This window comes from Tupaia chinensis, unplaced genomic scaffold (assembly GCF_000334495.1).
Source record: "Tupaia chinensis unplaced genomic scaffold, TupChi_1.0 Scaffold148350_1, whole genome shotgun sequence".
NCBI classification, from domain to species: domain Eukaryota; kingdom Metazoa; phylum Chordata; class Mammalia; order Scandentia; family Tupaiidae; genus Tupaia; species Tupaia belangeri.
In genome coordinates, this window is record NW_006208201.1 from 382,614 (window position 1) to 403,436 (window position 20,823).

The 20,823-nt window shown below is 35.8% G+C and overlaps 2 protein-coding genes across 3 annotated transcripts in view; one reads left to right on the forward strand and one right to left on the reverse strand.

The window, feature by feature from the left end:
- Nucleotides 1-5,374, forward strand: part of PPWD1 (peptidylprolyl isomerase domain and WD repeat containing 1) — a 29,999-nt gene extending 24,625 nt beyond the window's left edge. The window contains exons 9-11 of one of the 2 annotated variants that reach the window (XM_006170411.3): nt 1,309-1,390; nt 2,314-2,496; nt 3,915-5,373. In XM_006170411.3, coding sequence (XP_006170473.1) covers nt 1,309-1,390; nt 2,314-2,496; nt 3,915-4,058 — 409 coding nt within the window. In that variant the 3' untranslated portion in view covers nt 4,059-5,373. Of the gene's footprint in view, nt 1-1,308; nt 1,391-2,313; nt 2,497-3,914 lie in introns of both variants that reach the window. The other variant, XM_014584984.2, reaches the window with a different exon arrangement.
- Nucleotides 5,375-7,856: 2,482 nt separating this feature from the next.
- TRIM23 (tripartite motif containing 23) overlaps nt 7,857-20,823 on the reverse strand; it is a 40,422-nt gene continuing 27,455 nt past the window's right edge. Inside the window, exons 8-11 of the mRNA XM_006170412.3 lie at nt 15,236-15,365; nt 14,591-14,701; nt 13,366-13,490; nt 7,857-8,879 (exon numbers count right to left, since the gene is read on the reverse strand). Of these exons, the coding sequence (XP_006170474.1) occupies nt 8,700-8,879; nt 13,366-13,490; nt 14,591-14,701; nt 15,236-15,365 (546 nt within the window). The 3' untranslated portion in view covers nt 7,857-8,699. The remainder of the gene's footprint in view (nt 8,880-13,365; nt 13,491-14,590; nt 14,702-15,235; nt 15,366-20,823) is intronic.

Consider the following 20,823-nt stretch of genomic DNA (forward strand, 5'->3'; position numbering starts at 1 on the left):
ATTTAATCATTATTATAAGAGAGAAGGAGAGAGAATGGGAAAGTGGGAAAACAAGCTGCCAAGGCTGGGACTCTTTATTTTATTTTATTTTTTTCCCTTTTTTGGAGAGGTTTTTTTTTTTTCTTTTCTTTTTTTTTTTTTTTTTTTTTTTTTTTTTTTTTTTTTTTTTTTTTGGGCGCGGTTGTGCCCAAAAATAGAAGAGACAGAGAGACAGAAAGTGAGAAATCACCCCCAGGGGGGATGGTCAACGCCGCAATCCCTTCTCCTCCATTCTCCTCTCAGGATCTTGGGCACGCACACATACACGCCCGGTGTGAGTTTTAAGCCATCGGGTCCAGGACTCGAACCGCAGTTGACTACATGGGAGTCCAGCGACATAGCCATTACGCTAACTGCTGGTCCCCTCTGCCAGGGCTAGGACTCTTTACTGCCATCAGCCATGTGGGAATCCAGTACCTTAAGCACCAAGCCACCTACTGGCCCCTCCCCTTCTCAGCTTTTAGAGCTAATATTACATGATAATGTACCATGTGAAATCACCTCATGAACTTAAAGTTATTGCGAAAGTTTGTATTTTGAGTGTGATTGACATTTAAAGTTGATTAAATTTACATGTCATTTTTTTCATGGGTAAGTCTTTGGACAGGCATGTGTCAATGTACCATAACGTTTGTTTATTTATTAATTTTTAACCTTTTTGTATTTTCGAGCACACATATGCTTGCCAGAGAAAGCACTCCCCAACAGGGTGTGGTCACAGTACATTTTCCTTTATTTCCATCCCATCAGCATTTGGTGCATGCCACTTGACATGTTTTTCAAGCCACTGGGGCCAGGATTTGAATCACAGTCAGCCATGTGGGATCTAGCTCCCTATACTCTATCTTTAACTGCTGTGCTATGGGGCCAGCCCTGTAATGTTGTTTTTATAAGAAAATTACTTTTCCCAGGAACTTAGCCTACTATATGCCATAAACTGACTTAAGATATATCTATCTTAAGGTGCTATGGTTGAATTTTTTTTTCAAATGCTAAATGACCTTAGAATCAAAATACAGTCAAACTCAAGATATTATTAAATAGTCATATTCTCAAGATATTATTAAGTAGTCATAATCTAAAAATACATTAAATAATAATATAGTATTATTTACATGCCATTTCAACTCTTGCTTGTTCTGGGATTAAAGGAGGTTATAAAAAGAACTGTCCTTCTGAAACATTGAGAAGTCACTGAAAACATTAGGAAGCAGAACCTCAAAGAAAACTGTCTTAAGATGTTCTGAACAGGTTTTATATTTTTAATAGGTGTCCTAAGACAGTGGAAAACTTCTGTGTTCACAGCAGAAATGGTTATTATAATGGGCATACATTTCACCGTATAATTAAGGTAAGTTGCCCAAATTTCATGTATTTTAAGGAATAGTATGCTATTAACAAGAGATGTGAGTCTAAGGAATCCTCTTCTCTCACACTTATCAGTTTATTATAATGCAGTTTATTATTTAAAAGTATACTATAGAAGCTAAAGACAGTATTGATGATCATGAATATTGAGAGTTAAGGACAGGAATAGTAAGATGATTACCTTTCTAGAAACACTGGCAATATTTTGTCAGCAGTTAAACTAAAGGATAAGATAATGAGTAAAGGGGTCATGCTGATATAAAACCAATAACCAAAGTAATCTGCACCTAAGGGCTAGGTAGGGTCAAGATTTAGAAGATAAGATTTTAAATCACAGCAGAGTCACAATGCCATCTGATCTGTGAGAAGCATTATTACACTAGGAGGAGCAGACTAGGCTTGGCCCCGGGATTTTGTTGAACACATTCCATATGGTGGATAAAGCAGTGATACAATTTGTGATTATTAATAGCTGGTCAGCAATGGCAAGAAGAAAAAAACATCTCAGGATTCTGAAGAAATTTCCTGGCATTCCAGGAAATCCACAGTTATTTGGGGGAAAGGAGGGAGAAAAGAAGAGAACAGTTATACAAGACACAAAATATTGCAGATTCTAAAACTTACAATATTAACTGGTTTTAGATTAGACAGTACAGATCCACAAATAAAAAGACCTTTGCATTTTATTTCAGTCATTGAGTATAAGATGGTAGTTAAGCAATGAATATACATCATCTAAATTTAAGTAGTAAGTTACTAAGGGTTTAACCAAATCACTTTACAGTGATGGTTAAGGAAGTTAAGAGATTTCACTGAGTACAGGCATTCTTGGCATAAATACATAAAACTCCAATACATATATAGTACAAAATAGTATAATATACTTTTTGTATACTCTCTGTTAAGGGCTTCATGATTCAGACAGGAGATCCAACAGGTACTGGTATGGGAGGAGAAAGCATATGGGGAGGAGAATTTGAAGATGAATTTCACTCAACATTACGACATGACAGACCATACACACTCAGCATGGCCAATGCTGGATCGAATACTAATGGATCCCAGTTTTTCATAACAGTAGTACCAACAGTAAGTACATCATTGTCTATAAACTATAGATTCATAGGTTATGGTATAAAATTCAGTTGAAGAAAAAGATGCATTTGTCACTGTTTTCCGCATTATTTGTATCTGCCAACATATTAAAGTGAAAGAAGCTTAACGAAAATCTGTAAAATTTAGAAATTAAGAAATCACTTTGACTTGGTAAAAGAATACTTTGATGTACTATGAAGTACAATGGACCATGATTCAAGGTACTTGAGTTTTAAGTCTCAACTCTGCTACTACTCATCATGCAACATGAAACAAATTTATTTTACCTCTCTGTGCCTGTTTCCTCATCTTTAGTATAGAAAGTTAGAGTATATGAATTCCTGATTTAAGACATTTCCCCCATTTCTGTATACCTGAAATCAAAATACCATTCATAAGCAGTGGCATTTTAGATTTCAGAGAGTATAGTATAAGATCATCTAGCTCTACTTCTGTGTATGTCCACAAAATTAAAAAAGACTTCTAGTATCCCTAGTTTTCAGTAATAGAAGAAACAGAAATACATGATTAACTTGCTAAGAGCTGATTAAATAGCAGATTCAGCATTTGAACTCCTATCTGTCAAATGCCAAAGCACATGCTTATTTTTTTAAGAGACTTTTTGCTATAGGGCACGAGTACTTGTTAGAGAGAGAGCGAGCGAAAGCAAGAAATTGCCCCCCAGGAGAGGTGGCCACACAGCAATCCCTTCTCCATTCTCCTCTCAGTATACTGGGGATGCATGCACACACACCTGGCATGAGTTTTAAGCTGTCAGGTCCAGGACCTATACCACAGTCAGCTACATGGGAGTCCAGCAAAAGTAACTATTATGCCATCTGCTGGTCTCTGCTTAAAGTATTCTGCCTCTTCATTATTTAGGTAAAAATTTCTACAGAGAACTGAGAAAGCCTTAGTCATAATTTTTAATGTTTATTCATTTATTTCTTCCATGAGAGACAGGAAGAGAGAGATGGCACCCCAACAGGTACTTCATTTCTGACTAGCCAGTTTGGACCACTGGCATGCACACACTTGGCATGCCTAAGGAGGCTCTGGAATGTTAACCAGGGACCTTTCCTCTGGAGGTTTGGTTGTATTACTTTCACTATGCCACTGTGTGGCCCCCATAATTCTTTAAGTCATGTGTAATAACTTACCTTTATCAAACATGTTCTAGCTCGCTTCCTTTAATCTGAAAGATGTAGATTTTAAACATTAAACTCTGTTCTTAGGTATTTTCATACAAACTGGGAATAACTTTTAAAGCTAAGTTTTTATTGCTAAGAAATTTTTATACTTCTTTTAAAGAATAAAATGAAGCATAAATTTAAATTCTCTTTAATTTGGTCACTGAGTATGATTTAAGAAATGTGGGTTTACCAAGATTTTTCATTTGTCCTCTAATATAGCCTTGGCTTGATAATAAGCATACAGTGTTTGGACGAGTGACCAAAGGAATGGAAGTTGTGCAGAGGATCTCCAACGTTAAAGTAAATCCCAAAACAGATAAACCCTATGAGGATGTCAGCATCATAAATATTACTGTCAAGTAATATAATGTTTGTTTTATTGTGTTTACAGATGAAAATCCATGTATGTTAAATACAAAATTATTTTACAATTAGGAAGCTTAAGTCTTGAACATATAAATCATGTTTCAAAGATGCAATGTTATATTTTTATATTTTTCATTAAAGACCATTTTTTAAAAAATGCTTTTGATTTTTCTTGCAGTACATCTAATTCAGGGAGGTGATAATTTGAAATGGATTAAACTAAAACAAATAGCATTCCTTATAAGTAATTTATCATGAAACTCAAATAGTAAATATTTATTAAATAATGAGAGTGGTATATGTTTGTTCCTTAACTTTTTTAAAACTTGCCTTTACATGTTTAGAGGACAAATCCCTCCTCTAAGAAAAATACCAGGATTTGGGCTTACATATGATTTCCTTTTTTACAAGGTTTTTGTTTCATAGCAAATTTTGTTTTTGTATTTTGTTCATTATTAAATAGTAAGCAGTACTAAGTAAACCTATATTATTTAATACTCAAGAAATATTCTTTAAAACCCAAGAATTGGAATAAATGAATACCTGAGCCCTTAGTATTATATGTAAATTCATTTCCTATTTTCATATTCTTCTTCTAATGTAGCTGAACTATTTTTTTCTGTCTTTAAGTTATAGTATGTCTTACTTCAGAAAATACACTATGAAGAAATACACATGCAGTAAAAATTTTGGCATCTGATAATGGAGAATTTCATAGAAACTGGAGCAATAAAACAATATGTATGAGTTCAAAGTCTTGTACTGATTTCATTTCTTCTTCAGTTGTTCTTATAACTTCATGATTAAGAACCACTGTCTAATTTCCAAACAGACACTTCTCAAAACTAAGAGGAACATGCTCAACAGACATGTTCAGGAAATTCATATTTTTATGCTTTAAATCTAAGCTTATGCTTTTCCTTCTATTGTTCAGTAGGATTATTTTCTTTACCTGTTGTTCACTGCAAACTTGTGTGATGAAAGAATGACAAATTGTTCTACTTTAAACTAGTAACTGTGCTCCCCTTTTTACATACTACTTTAATAACTGTACTCCCTTTTTATAAGTAGAACTTAAAGTTAGACATGAAATTACTTTTTACTATGATATTTACCTTTTCTTTTTAATTTTAGGTGTTTAGAAATCTACTTAGGTTTATTCATTCCTATAACTTAATTTAAATTTTTGGTAATACTGCCACCAAGTGGTGATGATGATGCCTCATTCTGCCCAAAATACAATCATTGTGCTTTGCATTAAAATCTTTTTTGTTGTTGTTTTGTTTAGATTTTTGCCTTAGCATATACTTACCAGAGATAGAGAGAGAAAGAGAAAGTGAGAAGTCACACCCCAGGAGGGATAGCCATGCTGCAATGCTGCAATCCCTCTCCTCCGTTCTCCTCTTCAGATTGTGGGCATGCATGCACACCTGCCCAGCACGTTTATCAAGCCACTAGATCTGAGACTTGAACTGTGAAGTTGACCATGAGATCCTTCATCTTCACCATCACACTACCTGCTGGACCTACAATCACATTTTACTAATGAATTTTTTCACTGTATATAAAAAATTTAACTTAATTAGTGGACCTAAAAACATACATGCGTATCTTTTATTTTATTATCAAGGTATAATATAATACCTATTCCTTAGTCCTTTTTCATTATTTTCTCAGGGAATAATATAGCTATCTTCCCTGTTACCACTTTGCAGATTGAGAACTATACTATTGTTACATAAAACATCTTTCTCTTAGCAATATTACTTCATAGGTTACAGCCATGTTTTCTAAGCCATTTTCTAAAGTGGTTATTTAAAATACTATGAAACAAGGTTAAATTTTAAAAACAATTTAAAGTTTTACTTTGTTCAATGTAAAATTTAAGCTCTTTCTGTAAAATACTGTTGTAGTAGTTACTTAAATGTGATCTACATGATAAAAATAGAATAAGCTATTTGTAAAACATTTTTGCTTTCATTGGGCTAGCAGTGGCATAGTGATTTACGAGGCTAGATTCTACATGGCTGATTGCACAGTTCAAGTGTCAGTCCAGGCAACTTGAAAAACACACTAGGTATGGGTACGTGTGCGCTCAAAATCTTGAAAGGAGAAACAGGAGAAGAGACTGTGGCATGACCATCCCCCCAGAGTGGATGCTTTCCCACTTTTCATCTCTGTCTCTGGTAAGCACATGTACCCCTCTAGCACCCCCCAAAAAGTACATTATGTGTGTGTATATATATATATACACACACATATAAATAAAATTTGCTTTCAGCAAATAAACTATATCTCAAATTTGACAGACAAGTCAATTTCCACCCAATTCTGTTTTGTTTCTCTTAACCATAGCACAGACAATGACTTTTTAAGTTGGTTACCAGTAATATTATTAGATAAATGGTTTAAAAAACAGATTTTTAAAAAATGATAGGGCTTCTCCTTCAAAATGATTTTAATATTTTATTGCTATATTATTTATATGTATGTACACACACATATATAATATATATTACATATATATTATATATAAATATATATAGTGCAAATAATTCCTTTTGGTGGTTGTGGTTATAAAGCATTCTTGAATTATAGACCAGGGTTATACACTTGATAAATAAACCTGCTTTATATAAACCATACAATAATATTTAGGCTTAATACAGAAATTCTGAGCTAGGAAGCAAATCCTAAGGTATTTAAAACATCTCTCTTAATCTTAAATTTGACATTTCTCAGGGGAAACCAGCACAATCTTTAATGATCGGTAAAAGAATACAACCACAAAGCTTACAGGAGCCTGAGAAAAATATTTCTTTAAAAAAAGTCACATAGAAACACACACATTACCATAATCAGGACAGATTTAAATTGTATTCAGTTATTTACTTAGAATATAAATTACAAAGTTTAGCAAAATTGGTGAAATAAGGTTAATTTACAAGGAAATTTCAAATATTAGCATTACACTTTTTTTTTTTTTAATTCTGTTACCTTACAGAGAAGACAATTCAAGCGCTCACAGGCAAATGCAACACTTTTATTATTTTTCACAGTTACTGAAACCTGTCAAATATTAAATAATTCTAAAGAATTACTTATACAAACTACACATTGTAATAGCATGACCTTTTACTTCAAAAATGAAAGACAAAATACTATATTTACTTATTTACATATCACCCATAACATCAATGGGCTTATTTTTTAATGCTTTGTGTACTAAAAGTTTTATTGTTTTAAACAGTAATATATTTGAAAAGACTGAACCAAAATAGTGCCATCTAAAAGTCACATATTGTCATTAGACATTTTCTTTTTAACAATTCAGCTAGTAAGATTTAAGATTCAACTTCATCCTAAAATATTATGTGCATTAAAAAACCCACAAAAATTTCAATCTAGCTATGTAAATAATAATAAACCATGCTTCCATAATAAGAGTATCATTAAAAATGAAAAACAGTAAAGAACATGAAATTTTAAACTATTACAACACTGCATAATCAATGTAATGTAAACGTTTTTAATGTTTTCTTTTCCTTTTATAGATGTGTTTTTCCTCTTAAATAACTTTTTAAGGCCTGATCATGAAAAGCCTTGATTACATTTTTCTGTCAAGACAAATGCCCTTATTTGAGGAAATATTTCAAAGTAATTAAGAAATCAGCATTCTCCACTGTAGTGACTTCTCTTGAGATAATGGTAATTTTCTATTCAGGTCTCTCTCTTATGTCAAGCTGGCCTATTTCTCTGTGTAACTTACTAGGTTTTATTTACAGTTACTTCCCCAATAGACACAATACTATTTTAGAAAGAATCACTATTAAATACTTTAAGTAAGTTGAAACAAGTAGGACCAATTTAGAGCTCTAACCTAGAAAATAATATTTGAGCCTAGGTTCAGTCCTAGAAGTAAGTCTTTTATAAGGAGATCAAATGATTTTCACATTTATATTATTATTTGTTCCTCAGTTTAGTACTAATGTTAACAATCAAGCCAGTTAGATAATGTTTCATTCTGTCTCACTGTATTTTATACAAAATGCTTTAAGAGAAAGTTTTAATAAAACACTGTATAAAATACTAATTTTCTTTAGCTTATAGTTTTCAGCATTAAAGATGCCCTATTGTACCGAAAATAAAAGTAAAATAATCCTATTGCCCAAAGATGCAGTTTGAATTCCATTTCATTAAGCAACTGCATTTCTGTTACTAAACACTGCCAAAATTCAGTGAAAAGGCAGGTTAAAGCAGAAGCTCTATTTTCCTTGCTTCACACAGGGATTCCATTAGGCATTCAGTTGGCTCTTCTTTTTTCACTGAAAGAATAAACCTTCACTTGCCCTTTTCTCTGTGACTCCTTTTTTCCCAATATATGGGTCAATGTAATCCAAAAAACTTAAATAACAAATGTACTTTTTAAAAGAATATATTCAAGAAGTCTACTTAATCCCGTCTAATCTGCTCAAATATTTAAATTTTGCCACAGAGTAATTTTTAAAGCAATAATCTTAGACTCCTTTTATATATACATCCTAAATTAACTGTCACCTTTGAGATATAGAACTTCTTACAACACAGTATGCACAAAATAACTCTTAACAAAATTTTAAACAATTGCTGCATTTTAAATCAAGCAACATCCAACACTCCAGCAGCCACAAGTTGCCTAGAGAGCCAGTCCAGCCCTTCATATAGCCCCATACCACTTCGAGCATCACAGCCCTGAATATACCAGCTACGGCCACAGCATAGTTTATGAAGACTGAGAAGTTCAGTGATTTCTTCTACTGACTGTGCACCAGCAACATCCTGAAAAAAATATACATATTAAAATTTTTTTCAGTCTATCCAAACTATCATTGCTCTAATTATTGTTGTTTAAATAGAACCTAAGAAAAATCTAAAACTTAAAATCATTTTTCAAGGATTATTCTGATATTAATAATAATAGGAGGCCAACCTCATAGCACAGTGGTTAAGAGAACTGGACCCCTCATGTCTGACCACAGTTCAAATCTCGACCCCAGAAGCTTAACAAACACACTGAGTGCCTATGTGTGTGTCCAAAATCCTGACAGGAAGGAATAACTGAGAAAAAACGGCGACAGTGTGACCATGTACCACTGGGGAGTACATGTAAATATTCTTCTCAGACAAATGGACATGCCCTCTAGCAATTAATATATATATATATATATATTGTGCTATATATATATATAGCGCATTTGAGAGGGCCAAGAGATGGCCTATCAGTTACATCACTATATTCCCACATGGCTGACCACACTTTGAGTCTCAGACCCAGTGGCTTAAAAATCACACCAGAAGCACATACCTAAGATCCCAGGAGAAGGATGGAAGAAAATGGATTGCAGTGTGACCACCCCCCTGGGGGATGATTCCCAGCCCCCTCTCCTGTGAGCACACAAGCCCTAAAGCAAAAACTTCTTAAAAAAAAAAAAAAAGCATTTTTGTTAAAACTATTTGTATGTGTATGTATAAGGGTACTATTAAAAGTTTGTAGAAAAACAGAATTAAAGAGTAAATCTAGGGAACCAGCAGTTAGCGTAATGGCTATGTTGCTGGACTCCCATGTAGTCTACCGCGGTTTGCGTCCCGGACCCGGTGGCTTAAAACACACAGGTCGCATGTGCGTGTGTGCCCAAGATCCCGAGAGGAGAATGAAGGAGAAGGGATTGTGGCGTGACCATCCCCCTGGGGGGGGTGATTTCTCGCTTTCTGTCTCTATGTCTCTCTCTGTCTGTCTGGCGAGCGCACGTGCCCTATAGCAAAAACCTCTCCAAAAAAAAAAATAGAGTAAATCTATTTGGTGCAAAATATTTGAAATCCATGTGTAAGTTTTTCATAATATGTATTTTCCATGAACATTCTGAAGACCATTCCATGCCCTCGGTGTGTGTTTTATTTTGGGGGATTGTGTTGTTTTGTTTTGTTTCGCCAAAAAATGTGAGACCTCATCAGAGACAGACAGAAGAAATCACCCCTAAAGTGAGATGGCCGCACCATAATCCGTTTTCCATTCTGCTCTCAGGATTTTGGACACCTATGCACTGGGTGCCAGCATGATTTTCAAGCTGCCGGGTCCAGGACTTGTACTGTGGTCAGCTATGTGCGAGTCCAGTGCCTTAGCCACCACCTTCCAGTTGCCACCCCCCATCATATATTTTGTAAGAGTAACCTAGAATGAAATCAATAAAGGCCATGCAAACTGAATGAATGAGACTGCCTAAGTTCTTATAAGGCATCATCTTAAAAAGAAATACATGTGCAGCATAAAAAATGGGTTATATGAAGGGTTTACATAATGAAGGAAACATCCCTTACTTCCCAGAAGCAACTTCTTATGTATTTTACACAATTTTTCCATGTACATTCATGCAAATAAGCACAAAAAGAAACACACCTCAGACTTTCTATACCTTGTACTTCTTTTAAATATATATACATGTTGAAGATAGGTATCCTTCCATTTTCAGCACAAGATTTTCCACATTTTTAATACTGGAAATGCATTCCATATGTGAATGTGACATAATTTATTTAACTAGTCCTGTACTGAATATTTATGCTGAAATCATATACTTACATACTACTGCAAATCCATATTTACATATATATACACAACACACACACACATATATATGTATACATTTGATATATTTGCAAAATTATAGAATAACTTTTAGATATTTAGATTTCTTATATTTTTGCTATAGGGCACATGTGCTTGCCAGGGACAGAGAAGGAGTGGGGACAGAATGAGAAAGCACCTCCACAGGGGAGATGGCCACACGCCAGTCCCTACCCTTCCATTCTTTTTTTTTTTTGGGGGGGGGCGGGGGAGGGTTTTGCTATAGGGCACATGAACTTGCCAGAAAGACAGAGAGAGACAGAAAGAACTCACTCCTCCAGGAGGATGGCCATGTCGCAATCTCTTCTCCTGCATTCTCCTCTCGGGATTTTAAGCACATATGCACACGTGCCCAGTGTGAGTTTAAGCCACCAGGTCTGGGACTCGAACCAGGGTTGACTACATGGGAGTCCAGTGATGTAGCCATTACACCATCTGCTGATCTCAACCTGCTCTTCCATTCTTCTCTTGGGATTTTAGGTGCACACACACACACACACACACACACACACCCAGCATGTGTTTTTTTGTTTTTTTTAGAGGTTTTTGTTAGAGGGCTCATGCGCTCGCCAGAAAGACAGAGAGATAGAAAGTGAGAAATCCCCCTCCGGGGGGATGGCCACGCTGCAATCCCTTCTCCATTCTCCTCTTGGAATCTTGGGCACACACGCACACGCACCCGGCATGAGTTTAAGCCACCAGGTCCAGAACTCGAACCATGGTTGACTACATGGGAGTCCAGCGACATAGCCATTACACTAACTGCTGGTACCCCCAGCATGTTTTTCAAGCCACCAGGTCCAGGACTCAAACTGCAAAGTCAGTCATGTAAAATACAGCCAGCCACCTTAACCTCCATGCCATCTGCTGGCCCTACTTTTGGATATTTGCCTACAAGGTAAGCTACTAGAAATATAACTGTAAGGAGACCAACAGGTTGTATAATAGCTACATCATTGGACTCTCATATAGACCACAGTTCAAGTCCCAGACCAAGCAGCTTAAAACTCATGCCAGGCATATGTGTATGCGTGCCCAAAATTCCAAGAGGAGAATGGAGGAGAAAAAAATTAAGGCGTGGCCATCACCCCTGTGGCGATTTCTCGTTTTCTATCTTCTCTGTCTCATTGGTGAGCACACACCCTATAGCAAAAATCTCTCTCGCAAAAAAAAAATCATAATAATAATTATAGAGTAAAAAGGATATATGCATATAAAACTTTGACAGGTACTGCCAAATTGCCCTCTAAGAAAATGTTACATTTAATTACTACACTAACAGTTTATGTAAGTCTCTAAGGATTATGAAACATTTTCATTTTAAACACTCTGATAGGTGAAAATGGTTTTTACACTGTCTTATTTGAATGTCATCAATCACAAGGCTAAATATATCATTGCCCTTTTTTAATTAAGGGCAAAATTCTTTATTCATCTTACTCTTCCCCTCCTGTAACACTACTCTATTCTACTTCACTTAAAAATATTCTCATTCTCTGGGAACCAGCAGTTAGCGTAATGGCTATGTCGCTGGATTCCCACGTAGTTGACCGCGGTTTGCGTCCCGGACCCGGTGGCTTAAACTCACACCGGGCGCTTGTGCGTGCGTGCCCAAGATCCCGAGAGGAGAATGGAGGAGAAGGGATTGCAGCGTGACCATCCCCCCTGGGGGGTGATTTCTCGCTTTCTGTCTGTCTGTCTGTCTGGCGAGCATACATACCCTATAGCAAAAATCTCTCCAAAACAAAACAAAAAATATTCTCATTCTCTAAGAAGTTTAGGCTCAAGATCTAAGAATCATCAGCTATTCCTAGTCCTTTATCTTCCCTTCAGTCACTAATTTTTTTTTTTTACAATTCTACCTCCATAAAATCCATCTGCTTCCACTTTCCAGTCCTATAATCCAAGTTCTCATTAACTCTCACTTGCATTTTAGCAATTTACTTCAGCTCCCTGTTTCTAGTACCTTGCCCTGATTCACTCTACATTCTATCCCTAGAATTACAGTCTTAAAACACTGATACAATCTTATCATACCCTACTCTGGTTTTAGACTACTCTGATAGTTTTCTTTGCTCATAGCAGAAAATATGAATTTCTCAGTCAAGCCTATCAGGCCTTCACAATGTGGCCTCATCTGTTATTCTAGATTTTCTTTTATATCCTATACTTATACCACAGATACGAGTCTGCTTGATACTTCCTAAAACATTCATGCTATTTTCTCTGCCTATAATATTTTTCTTCACATTCTTACTCAAAGTCTTACCCATAATTTAACTCTTACAATAATTTCAACTCAAATCCTACTATTTAACAAGTTTTATAAGACATGACCTCTGCCCTAATCCCTCCTAACATTGTTAATATGATTGAATTTACATGCCAGTTATCTTTGTATTAATATGTGTTCATACACTACATACACAGGGGTTTCTGCTGAGCATAAACGGGCATATTTCTTTTTTTATATATTTCTAGATACCCACTACAGCACTTACCATATAGACTATACTCACAATGCACCAGAAATTTTGTAAATATCTTTTGAATTGAGTCCCTTTTGAAATCTTCTCAGCTGCCTTATGACATGGGATGCATAAAGCTACTGAAAACAAATATTCTGATATAAAAATGCATTACCTGTTTGTTGGCAAAAATGAGGAGCAAAGCATCTCGGAGTTCTTTTTCTGTTAACAACTTGGCAAGTTCACTGTGTGCTTCACTAATTCTGTCTCTATGACTGCTATCAACAACAAATACAACAGCTACCCCCCCAAGAAAGAAATCCCACAAAAATATTCCATTAGTCATTGGAGTTTCAGTAAAGGAACCAAATATTTTATGCTTTTATTATTATATCATAAAAGTTTGTCTACCATCACCATTTTCACATAAAGCCTACTTATTATGGCAGGAACCATAGCATCATTAATGGTATGGTCTCAACTAGTTTGCAAAAATTCTCAGGTTTAGTTTTTCCATGTATAACAGGATTTAAAACATTTTTCCTACTCAAACACAACTGCTCTCTACATCAATTAATATTTTTTAACTTAATGAATGAAAAGGTACCACTCATGATCTCACAACTATTTGTTCTTTGACTATGACTTCCTATACCAAAAGATAGTCTTTTAAAAAACAAATCACCATCTTTATCTCTTCAAAGTATGCCCTCCAGAAATATTCTCAGACTTTCAACCATTCCTCATATTAAAAATTGGATTTTTTCTTTTAATTATGTCTCATACTAAACTTAGTATCAAAGTTGCCAAAGTAAAAATATCTACTTTTCCATCTGGATGAAAAGTATGATGACATACGGAACAGATGTCATGAACATAGGCTTCAAGGTGGGATGTAGGAGACAAAGGGCCCAAACGTGAATAAAAGCTAGATACAGTGTATGTAATAAAATACAGTTTAAAAGGTCAAAAGGAAGCCAATATGGGTTCTTGTGCAAATACGTATCTGTGAATGAAGATGAGGGACTGAGGCTCTTGAGAGATAATGGGATGTACTGAACAGCAGAACCATAGACCACAAATTCAAATTTGTATTACTAGATTGCCAGCCATCACACCCATATTTATAATATACAAATTAAGAGCAGTAAGTACTTTTAACTGCCTACATAGCTAAGCTAAATATAGCTTTTATAATAGTTTATCATGAATGAATCAAAGGTACATATATTCCAGTCTTCCCATCTTCATTTTTCAAAAAATAAGCTATCCACTGATACTTCAATGTATAGTCAAGTATTAATCAACACATAGCTATCAGTTTTTCTAGATAAACTAGTGTACTGAAAACTTTCATCTTAAAACTCTGAAAAAAGTAAAATGTCATTTTTGACTCTTACCTTGAGTATTCAGGTAATAATGTTTCCACAATGGTCTTAATTTGTGTTTTCCACCTACATCCCAAATAGTGAATTTTAGATTTTTATAGTCTACAGTTTCCACATTAAAGCCTGTTTACAAAGAAAAAAAAAGTTACTTGTATATTGTACTTATGTTTACAGTAAATAATAATATATCAAACACAAGCAACCTTCTGTTTATTAACTGTAACTTAGGAATTATCTATATACAATAATACTATCAAAGTCCAACCAACTCCACTTCTACATGGAGAATGAATACCTTTAATAGCTGCTAACTCTCTAAATCTCCACCAAGATCCTCTGGGCCTTGAAAGCCAACACCTACCAGATCTGCACCACTACTTCCCCCTCAACTCCAACCCTCAGCCAGTATCACCAACTCTGTAATCTTTCCAACAATCCCACCAATATTCTGTCCCTTCTTACTATTCACTGTCCATGTATCAATCCCAAAGCCACTGAATCTTGCATTTTTTTCCGTCTGAACTGCTGATGTCTTAGAGCCAGAAAAGAGCCCACCGCCATAACAGACCATGATCAAATAAGACCCCAAGAACTCAGCTATGGTAGAGTTTATTTATAAAATGTCTATTAAAATATAAGCAACACACTCATACTTACCAATTGTTGGAATAGGCTGCATGAACTCATCCTGTTTTAACTTAAACAAAATAGTGGTTTTTCCGGCACCATCTAATCCTAATGTAACAACTCGAATTTCCATTTTTGGTCCAATGTGAACTCTGTTGTCCTATAATTTTAAATAGTTGAAAATGTTTTTATTTTTGACATGGAGTTAGAAAGTAACAACATTTATACTCTTTATAAAGTACTTTTGTTAATTACTTCTGTGTCTTCCATTCATTCTTCAACTCACTGTAATATGAGCTGTATTCCTCAAAATCCCCTGAATCTGTTCTTCTCAAGGAGTGTATTTCTTTTCATGGCTACATCACTCCTTAGTAAAACTGACCACTTTACTTTTGTATATATTTTTTTTTAAATATACACACCTACTTCGTATTCTTATTTTATAAGTCAATTGAGTCTTTTTTTTTTCTTCTTTTTTTGAGAGGTTTTCACTACAGGGTGCGTGCGCTCGCCAGACAGACAGAGAGAGACATAGAGACAGAAAGCGAGAAATCACGCCCCAGGGGGGATGGTCACACCGCAATCCCTTCTCCTCCATTCTCCTCTTGGGATCTTGGGCACGCATGCACACTCGCCTGGCATGAGTTTTAAGCCACCGGGTCCGGGACGTGAACTGCAGTCGACTACGTGGGAGTCCAGCGACATAGCCATTATGCTAACTGCTGGTTCCCCAAGTCAATGGAATCTTTAACATGTTTCTTTGCTGTACTAAAAAACTCAAATAGAGCTAAATTAAAAATGAAAATCACTGCTAAATTACCAGAAATATCCACTGTTAATAATTTGATGTTTATGTCTCCATGCACTTCACTATGCACACACTGATCAGCATGTCCAAATAAAATATACTTCAAAAACAACAGAAACATTTTAAAACTATACACATTGCAACTAATGTTTCTCACTCAACATTGTCTAATTAAATCTTTTCATTTCAATACATAAAGACCAACCTTTTTCTTTTAACGGTTTCATTATACTCCATAAACCAAAATTTAACCAATCCACAAATTATAGATTTTTAAGTAATTTAATATTTTTTTTAATATTTCAAATAATGCTATAATGAACACACGTGCATATATTACTAATGCATGACTTCTTGCCTCACTTCTCTTATCTAGAAAATAAGGTTATAAATAGTACTTAATTACATAGGATTCTTGCAAGGATTTTTTTTTTCTTTCTTGCCAGAGATTACATACAATCACCAGAAAAAGAGACAGAAGAGAACAGAAAGTATCCTGATATGTTCCAGGTGTGTTGCTCAAGCCACTGTGTCCAGGAGCATATCAGTCAGCTGTGAGGCATCTAGCTGCCCTAATAACAAGGTCATTCACCTCCATACAAAGATTTTACTTTTTTAAGATTTTTTTGCCATTGGGACCAGCAGTTGGTGTAATGGCTATGTTGCTGGACTCCCATGTAGTCGTTGACCATGGTTTAAGTCCTGGACCTGGTGGCTTAAACTCACGCCAGGCGCATGTACATGTGTGCCCAAGATCCCAAGAGGAAACTGGAGGAGAAGGGATTGCGGCATGGCCATCCTCCCCGCTGGGGGGGTATTTTCTCGCTTTCTGTCTCTCTCTGTCTTTCTGGTAAATGCAAGTGCCGTCCGGCAAAAACCTCTCCAAAAAGAAAAAGAAAGAAAAAAAATTTTTGCCATAGGGTATGTGTGCTCACCAGAGAGAGAGAAAGGCAGAGACAGAAAGAGGGAAAGTGAAAATCACCCCACAGGAGGGATGGCCACATCACAATCCCTTCTCCATTCTCCTCTACGGATTTTGGGCACACTCAACATGATCTTAAAGCTGCTGATTCCAGGACTTGAACCACGGTTGGCCATGTGAGAGTCCAGCACCTTAACCATTATGCAAAATGCTGGCCCCACAGAATTAGTTTTTAAAGATACACATACAAGTCTATACAATAATTCTTGGCATATAAATGTTGTCAATTATTATTTTGCTTCCTCCTTTGAACACTTGTTTCTTGTTTCTCATAACACAAATTTTCCTAGGATTTTATACACTTTTTGGTGTTTCTTCTCATTTCCCTTCTATCTGTCTCTCAAATGTTGGTACTCTCGAGTCTGTATAAGGCCCCCTTCTTACTCTATGCATTTCATTTACTCTATAAGCTTCAATTGCCATCTATATGATGGCTACCATAACTAACCTTCAGCACACTCCTAAGCCTCAGAAATAAAACAATACATGGACCAGAACTTTGTGAGACCTATTGAGAGGCTACAGAACCCGGGCCAATGTAAAAAGGGATTCCGGCAACAGGAATAATAAAATTCAGGGCATTCTGTATGTCTATCCCTGCCCTTCCCCCTACCCAATGCAGTAAGGTGCAAAACAGATGTAAGCTATAAAATGTAAGCAAAGCAAATTCTACAATACATTGAAAGAATTTTAACATCATGGGATTTACATTTTAAAAAGGCAACAACCTTCAACATCACTCAATGTAATATACGATATTAAAAGAATGAAGGGGCCAGCTCTATAGCCTGGTGGTTAAGAGACCCAAATCCCACATGGCCAGCTACATAATTTGAATCCCAACCCTGGTGGCTTGAAAAAAATATCAGGTGCATGTGCCCCAAATTCTGACAAGACAAAGAAATGGAAGAGAAAGGACTGTGGTGTGACTACATTCCATTAGGGGGTACTTTCTCCTTCTCCCTGTCTGTCTCTGGCAAGTGCATATGCCCTGTGGCAAAAAAAAAGAAAGAATGAAGGAGAAAAACCCATGACCATCTCATTTGAAACGAGTCAATATCATTTCAATATCAAACATTCAAGAAGCCAAGAATAGAAGGAAACTACTCAACATAATATAGGCTATCTATGAAAAGTCCACAGCTATAATACTGGTGCTGGCTGAGCCAGCTGGATTCATATGGCTGACAAGGCAGTTTGAATCCTAACCAATCGGCTTGAAAAACATGCCAAGTGCATATGCCCAAAACACCGAGAGGAGAATGAAGGAGAAGAGACTGTGGCACGGCTATTACCCCTGAGGGGATGCTTTCTCACTTATATAAAGTACTCCTATAATTCAACAACAAAAAAATCAAATATCTCAATCAAAAAGTGGGCAAGAAATTGAATAGATATTTGCAAGATGATATACAAATGGCCAACAAGCATATGAATAGATGATCAACATCACTAATCATGACTGAAATGCAAATCAACAATAATTTATCACCTCATACCAATTAGGAAGACCATTTTCTAAAAACAAACACAAAACAGTTACCAATTAAAAACAAACACATTTTTGGGGCAGCAGGTGGCATGGTGGTTGGGGACGTTGGACTCCCACATGGCTGACCACAGTTCAAGTTCCGGACCTGGAGGCTTGCTTTTTAACTCTCTCTCTCTCTGATCACACTGGAAAATAATAATAAATAAGGTTAAATAAAATTATTCCTTAAAAAAACCCCACATTTTCACACTTAGTGAAAAGGCAGAGGAATAACAACTCTCATGCACCACTAGTAGGGATTTTAATATAGTGTAACCACTACAGAAGACAGTATGGTGATTCCACAAAAAAGCTAAACTATCATATGATCCACCACTTTCAATTCTGAGTGTGTATCCCACAAAAACCAAGAGCAACATCTCAAAGTGATATCTGTACACCCATATTCAGAGAGCACCACTACTGATAATAATCAAGAGGTGGAAGCAACCAAGAGGTGGAAGCAACCCAGGTGTCTATTGACAGATGAATGGATAAACAAAATGTAGTATATAGATATTTATGATATACAACAGAATGTTATTCAGTCTTTAAAAAGAAGGAACTCTTACATGCTACAGTACAGATGAACTTTTTAAAAAAATAATTGAATTTGATCATTTATTTATTTATTTATTTATTTATTCATTCATTCATTCATTTTAGAGATTTTTGCAATAGGGCGTGTTTGCTTGCCAGAGAGAGAGAGAGAAACAGGGAGACAGAAAGTGAGAAATCACCCCCTAGGGGCATGGCCACACTACAATCCCTTCTCTTCCAGTCTCCTCTCAGGATTTTGAGTACACACACACATATGCACCCAGCATGAGTTTTAAGCCACTGAATCCAGGACTCAAACTGTGGTCTACTACATGGGAGTTCAGTGACATAACCATTACACCATCTGTTGGTCCCTATTTATTATTATTATTATTATTTAAATTTGCACATGGGCTCACCAGAGAGGAGAAAGTGAGAAAGAAAGCCACCAAGACTTGAACCATGGTCAGCCATGTGGGAGTCTAGCATCTTAACCACAAACTACCCTCTGACCCCAATATGGATGAACTTTGAGGATATTATGCTAAGTGAAATAAGCCAGTCACAAAAAATAAATATAATTCTACATATAAGATACTTAAACTAATCAAATTTATAGAAGCAGAAAATATAATGGCAGTTACTAGAGGCTAAAGAAAAGGTGGAAAATGTAGTTGGTATATTCCATAAACATTCTATATTTATACAATATAGAGTTTCAGTTTTACAAGAGAAAAATTTTCTGAAGATCTATGTTCGTAACAATGTGGATATACTTAACTGTACTGAAATACACATTTATGATAGTTGAGGGAGTTCTGCCATTGCATCACAGTGGTAATACAAGTGTTGGGCAAGGCTACATGGCATGTGACTGACCACAAGTTCAGATCCCTGGGATGGCCTAAAAACATGCTGGACAGTGTGAAGGTACCCAAGATCCTGAAGAGCTGAGAGGTAAAGGAAAGGAGATAGTGGCCTTACAAGACCCCGCCGTGGTTCTCTCTCACACACATGCATGAACATGCTATCTATCACAAAGTGAAGAAATGGTTAAGATGTTATACTTTAAGAGTTTTTCACAATTAAAATAAAAAATGTGACACAGAAGCTGTGTAATGCTGAAGCCACATGGGAGATCTAGCTTCAAATTCTGGGTCTGCCTGGACATACCTGGTGTACTCACACAGATCACAGCAGTGGCAGGACCCTGATGAGCATGCCTATTTCTCTCTCTCTCTTATCTCCTCCCCTAAGCCCCTGTCTCTCTTGAAGGAGACAGAACAAACTTAAAATTGTATATCCTCATAATCAGATACCTTGCACTTATAAAAAGGAACAAAACATTTAAATCTTTCTCTGTATACTGCTATGAAATAACCTTTAGGAAGTACAGTTAAATGAAAAGAACAGAGTAGAAAAAGTCTGTATGGTGTCTCACATTTAAATGCAGGGAGAAAACATAATATATAAATGTATCTCTCTATGTTTTTTCAAATGATGAATGTAACTATGAATACATTTTACATGATTTTCCATGGAAAACAGAGTTTAAAAAGGCTATAGAGGGGACAGGGATAGAAGGTAGGCTTCTTTGAAGGAACTTTACTTTGGGGACTTGACTTTGGACGAGGTAAGTGTTTCATATTATCATAAAACAAAATTAAACAAAAACAGTCCATAAAAAGGTAAAGCAAAATGGAACACCTGAAACTTTTTTTTTTTTTTTTTTTTTTTTGCTATAGGGTACAGAAAGA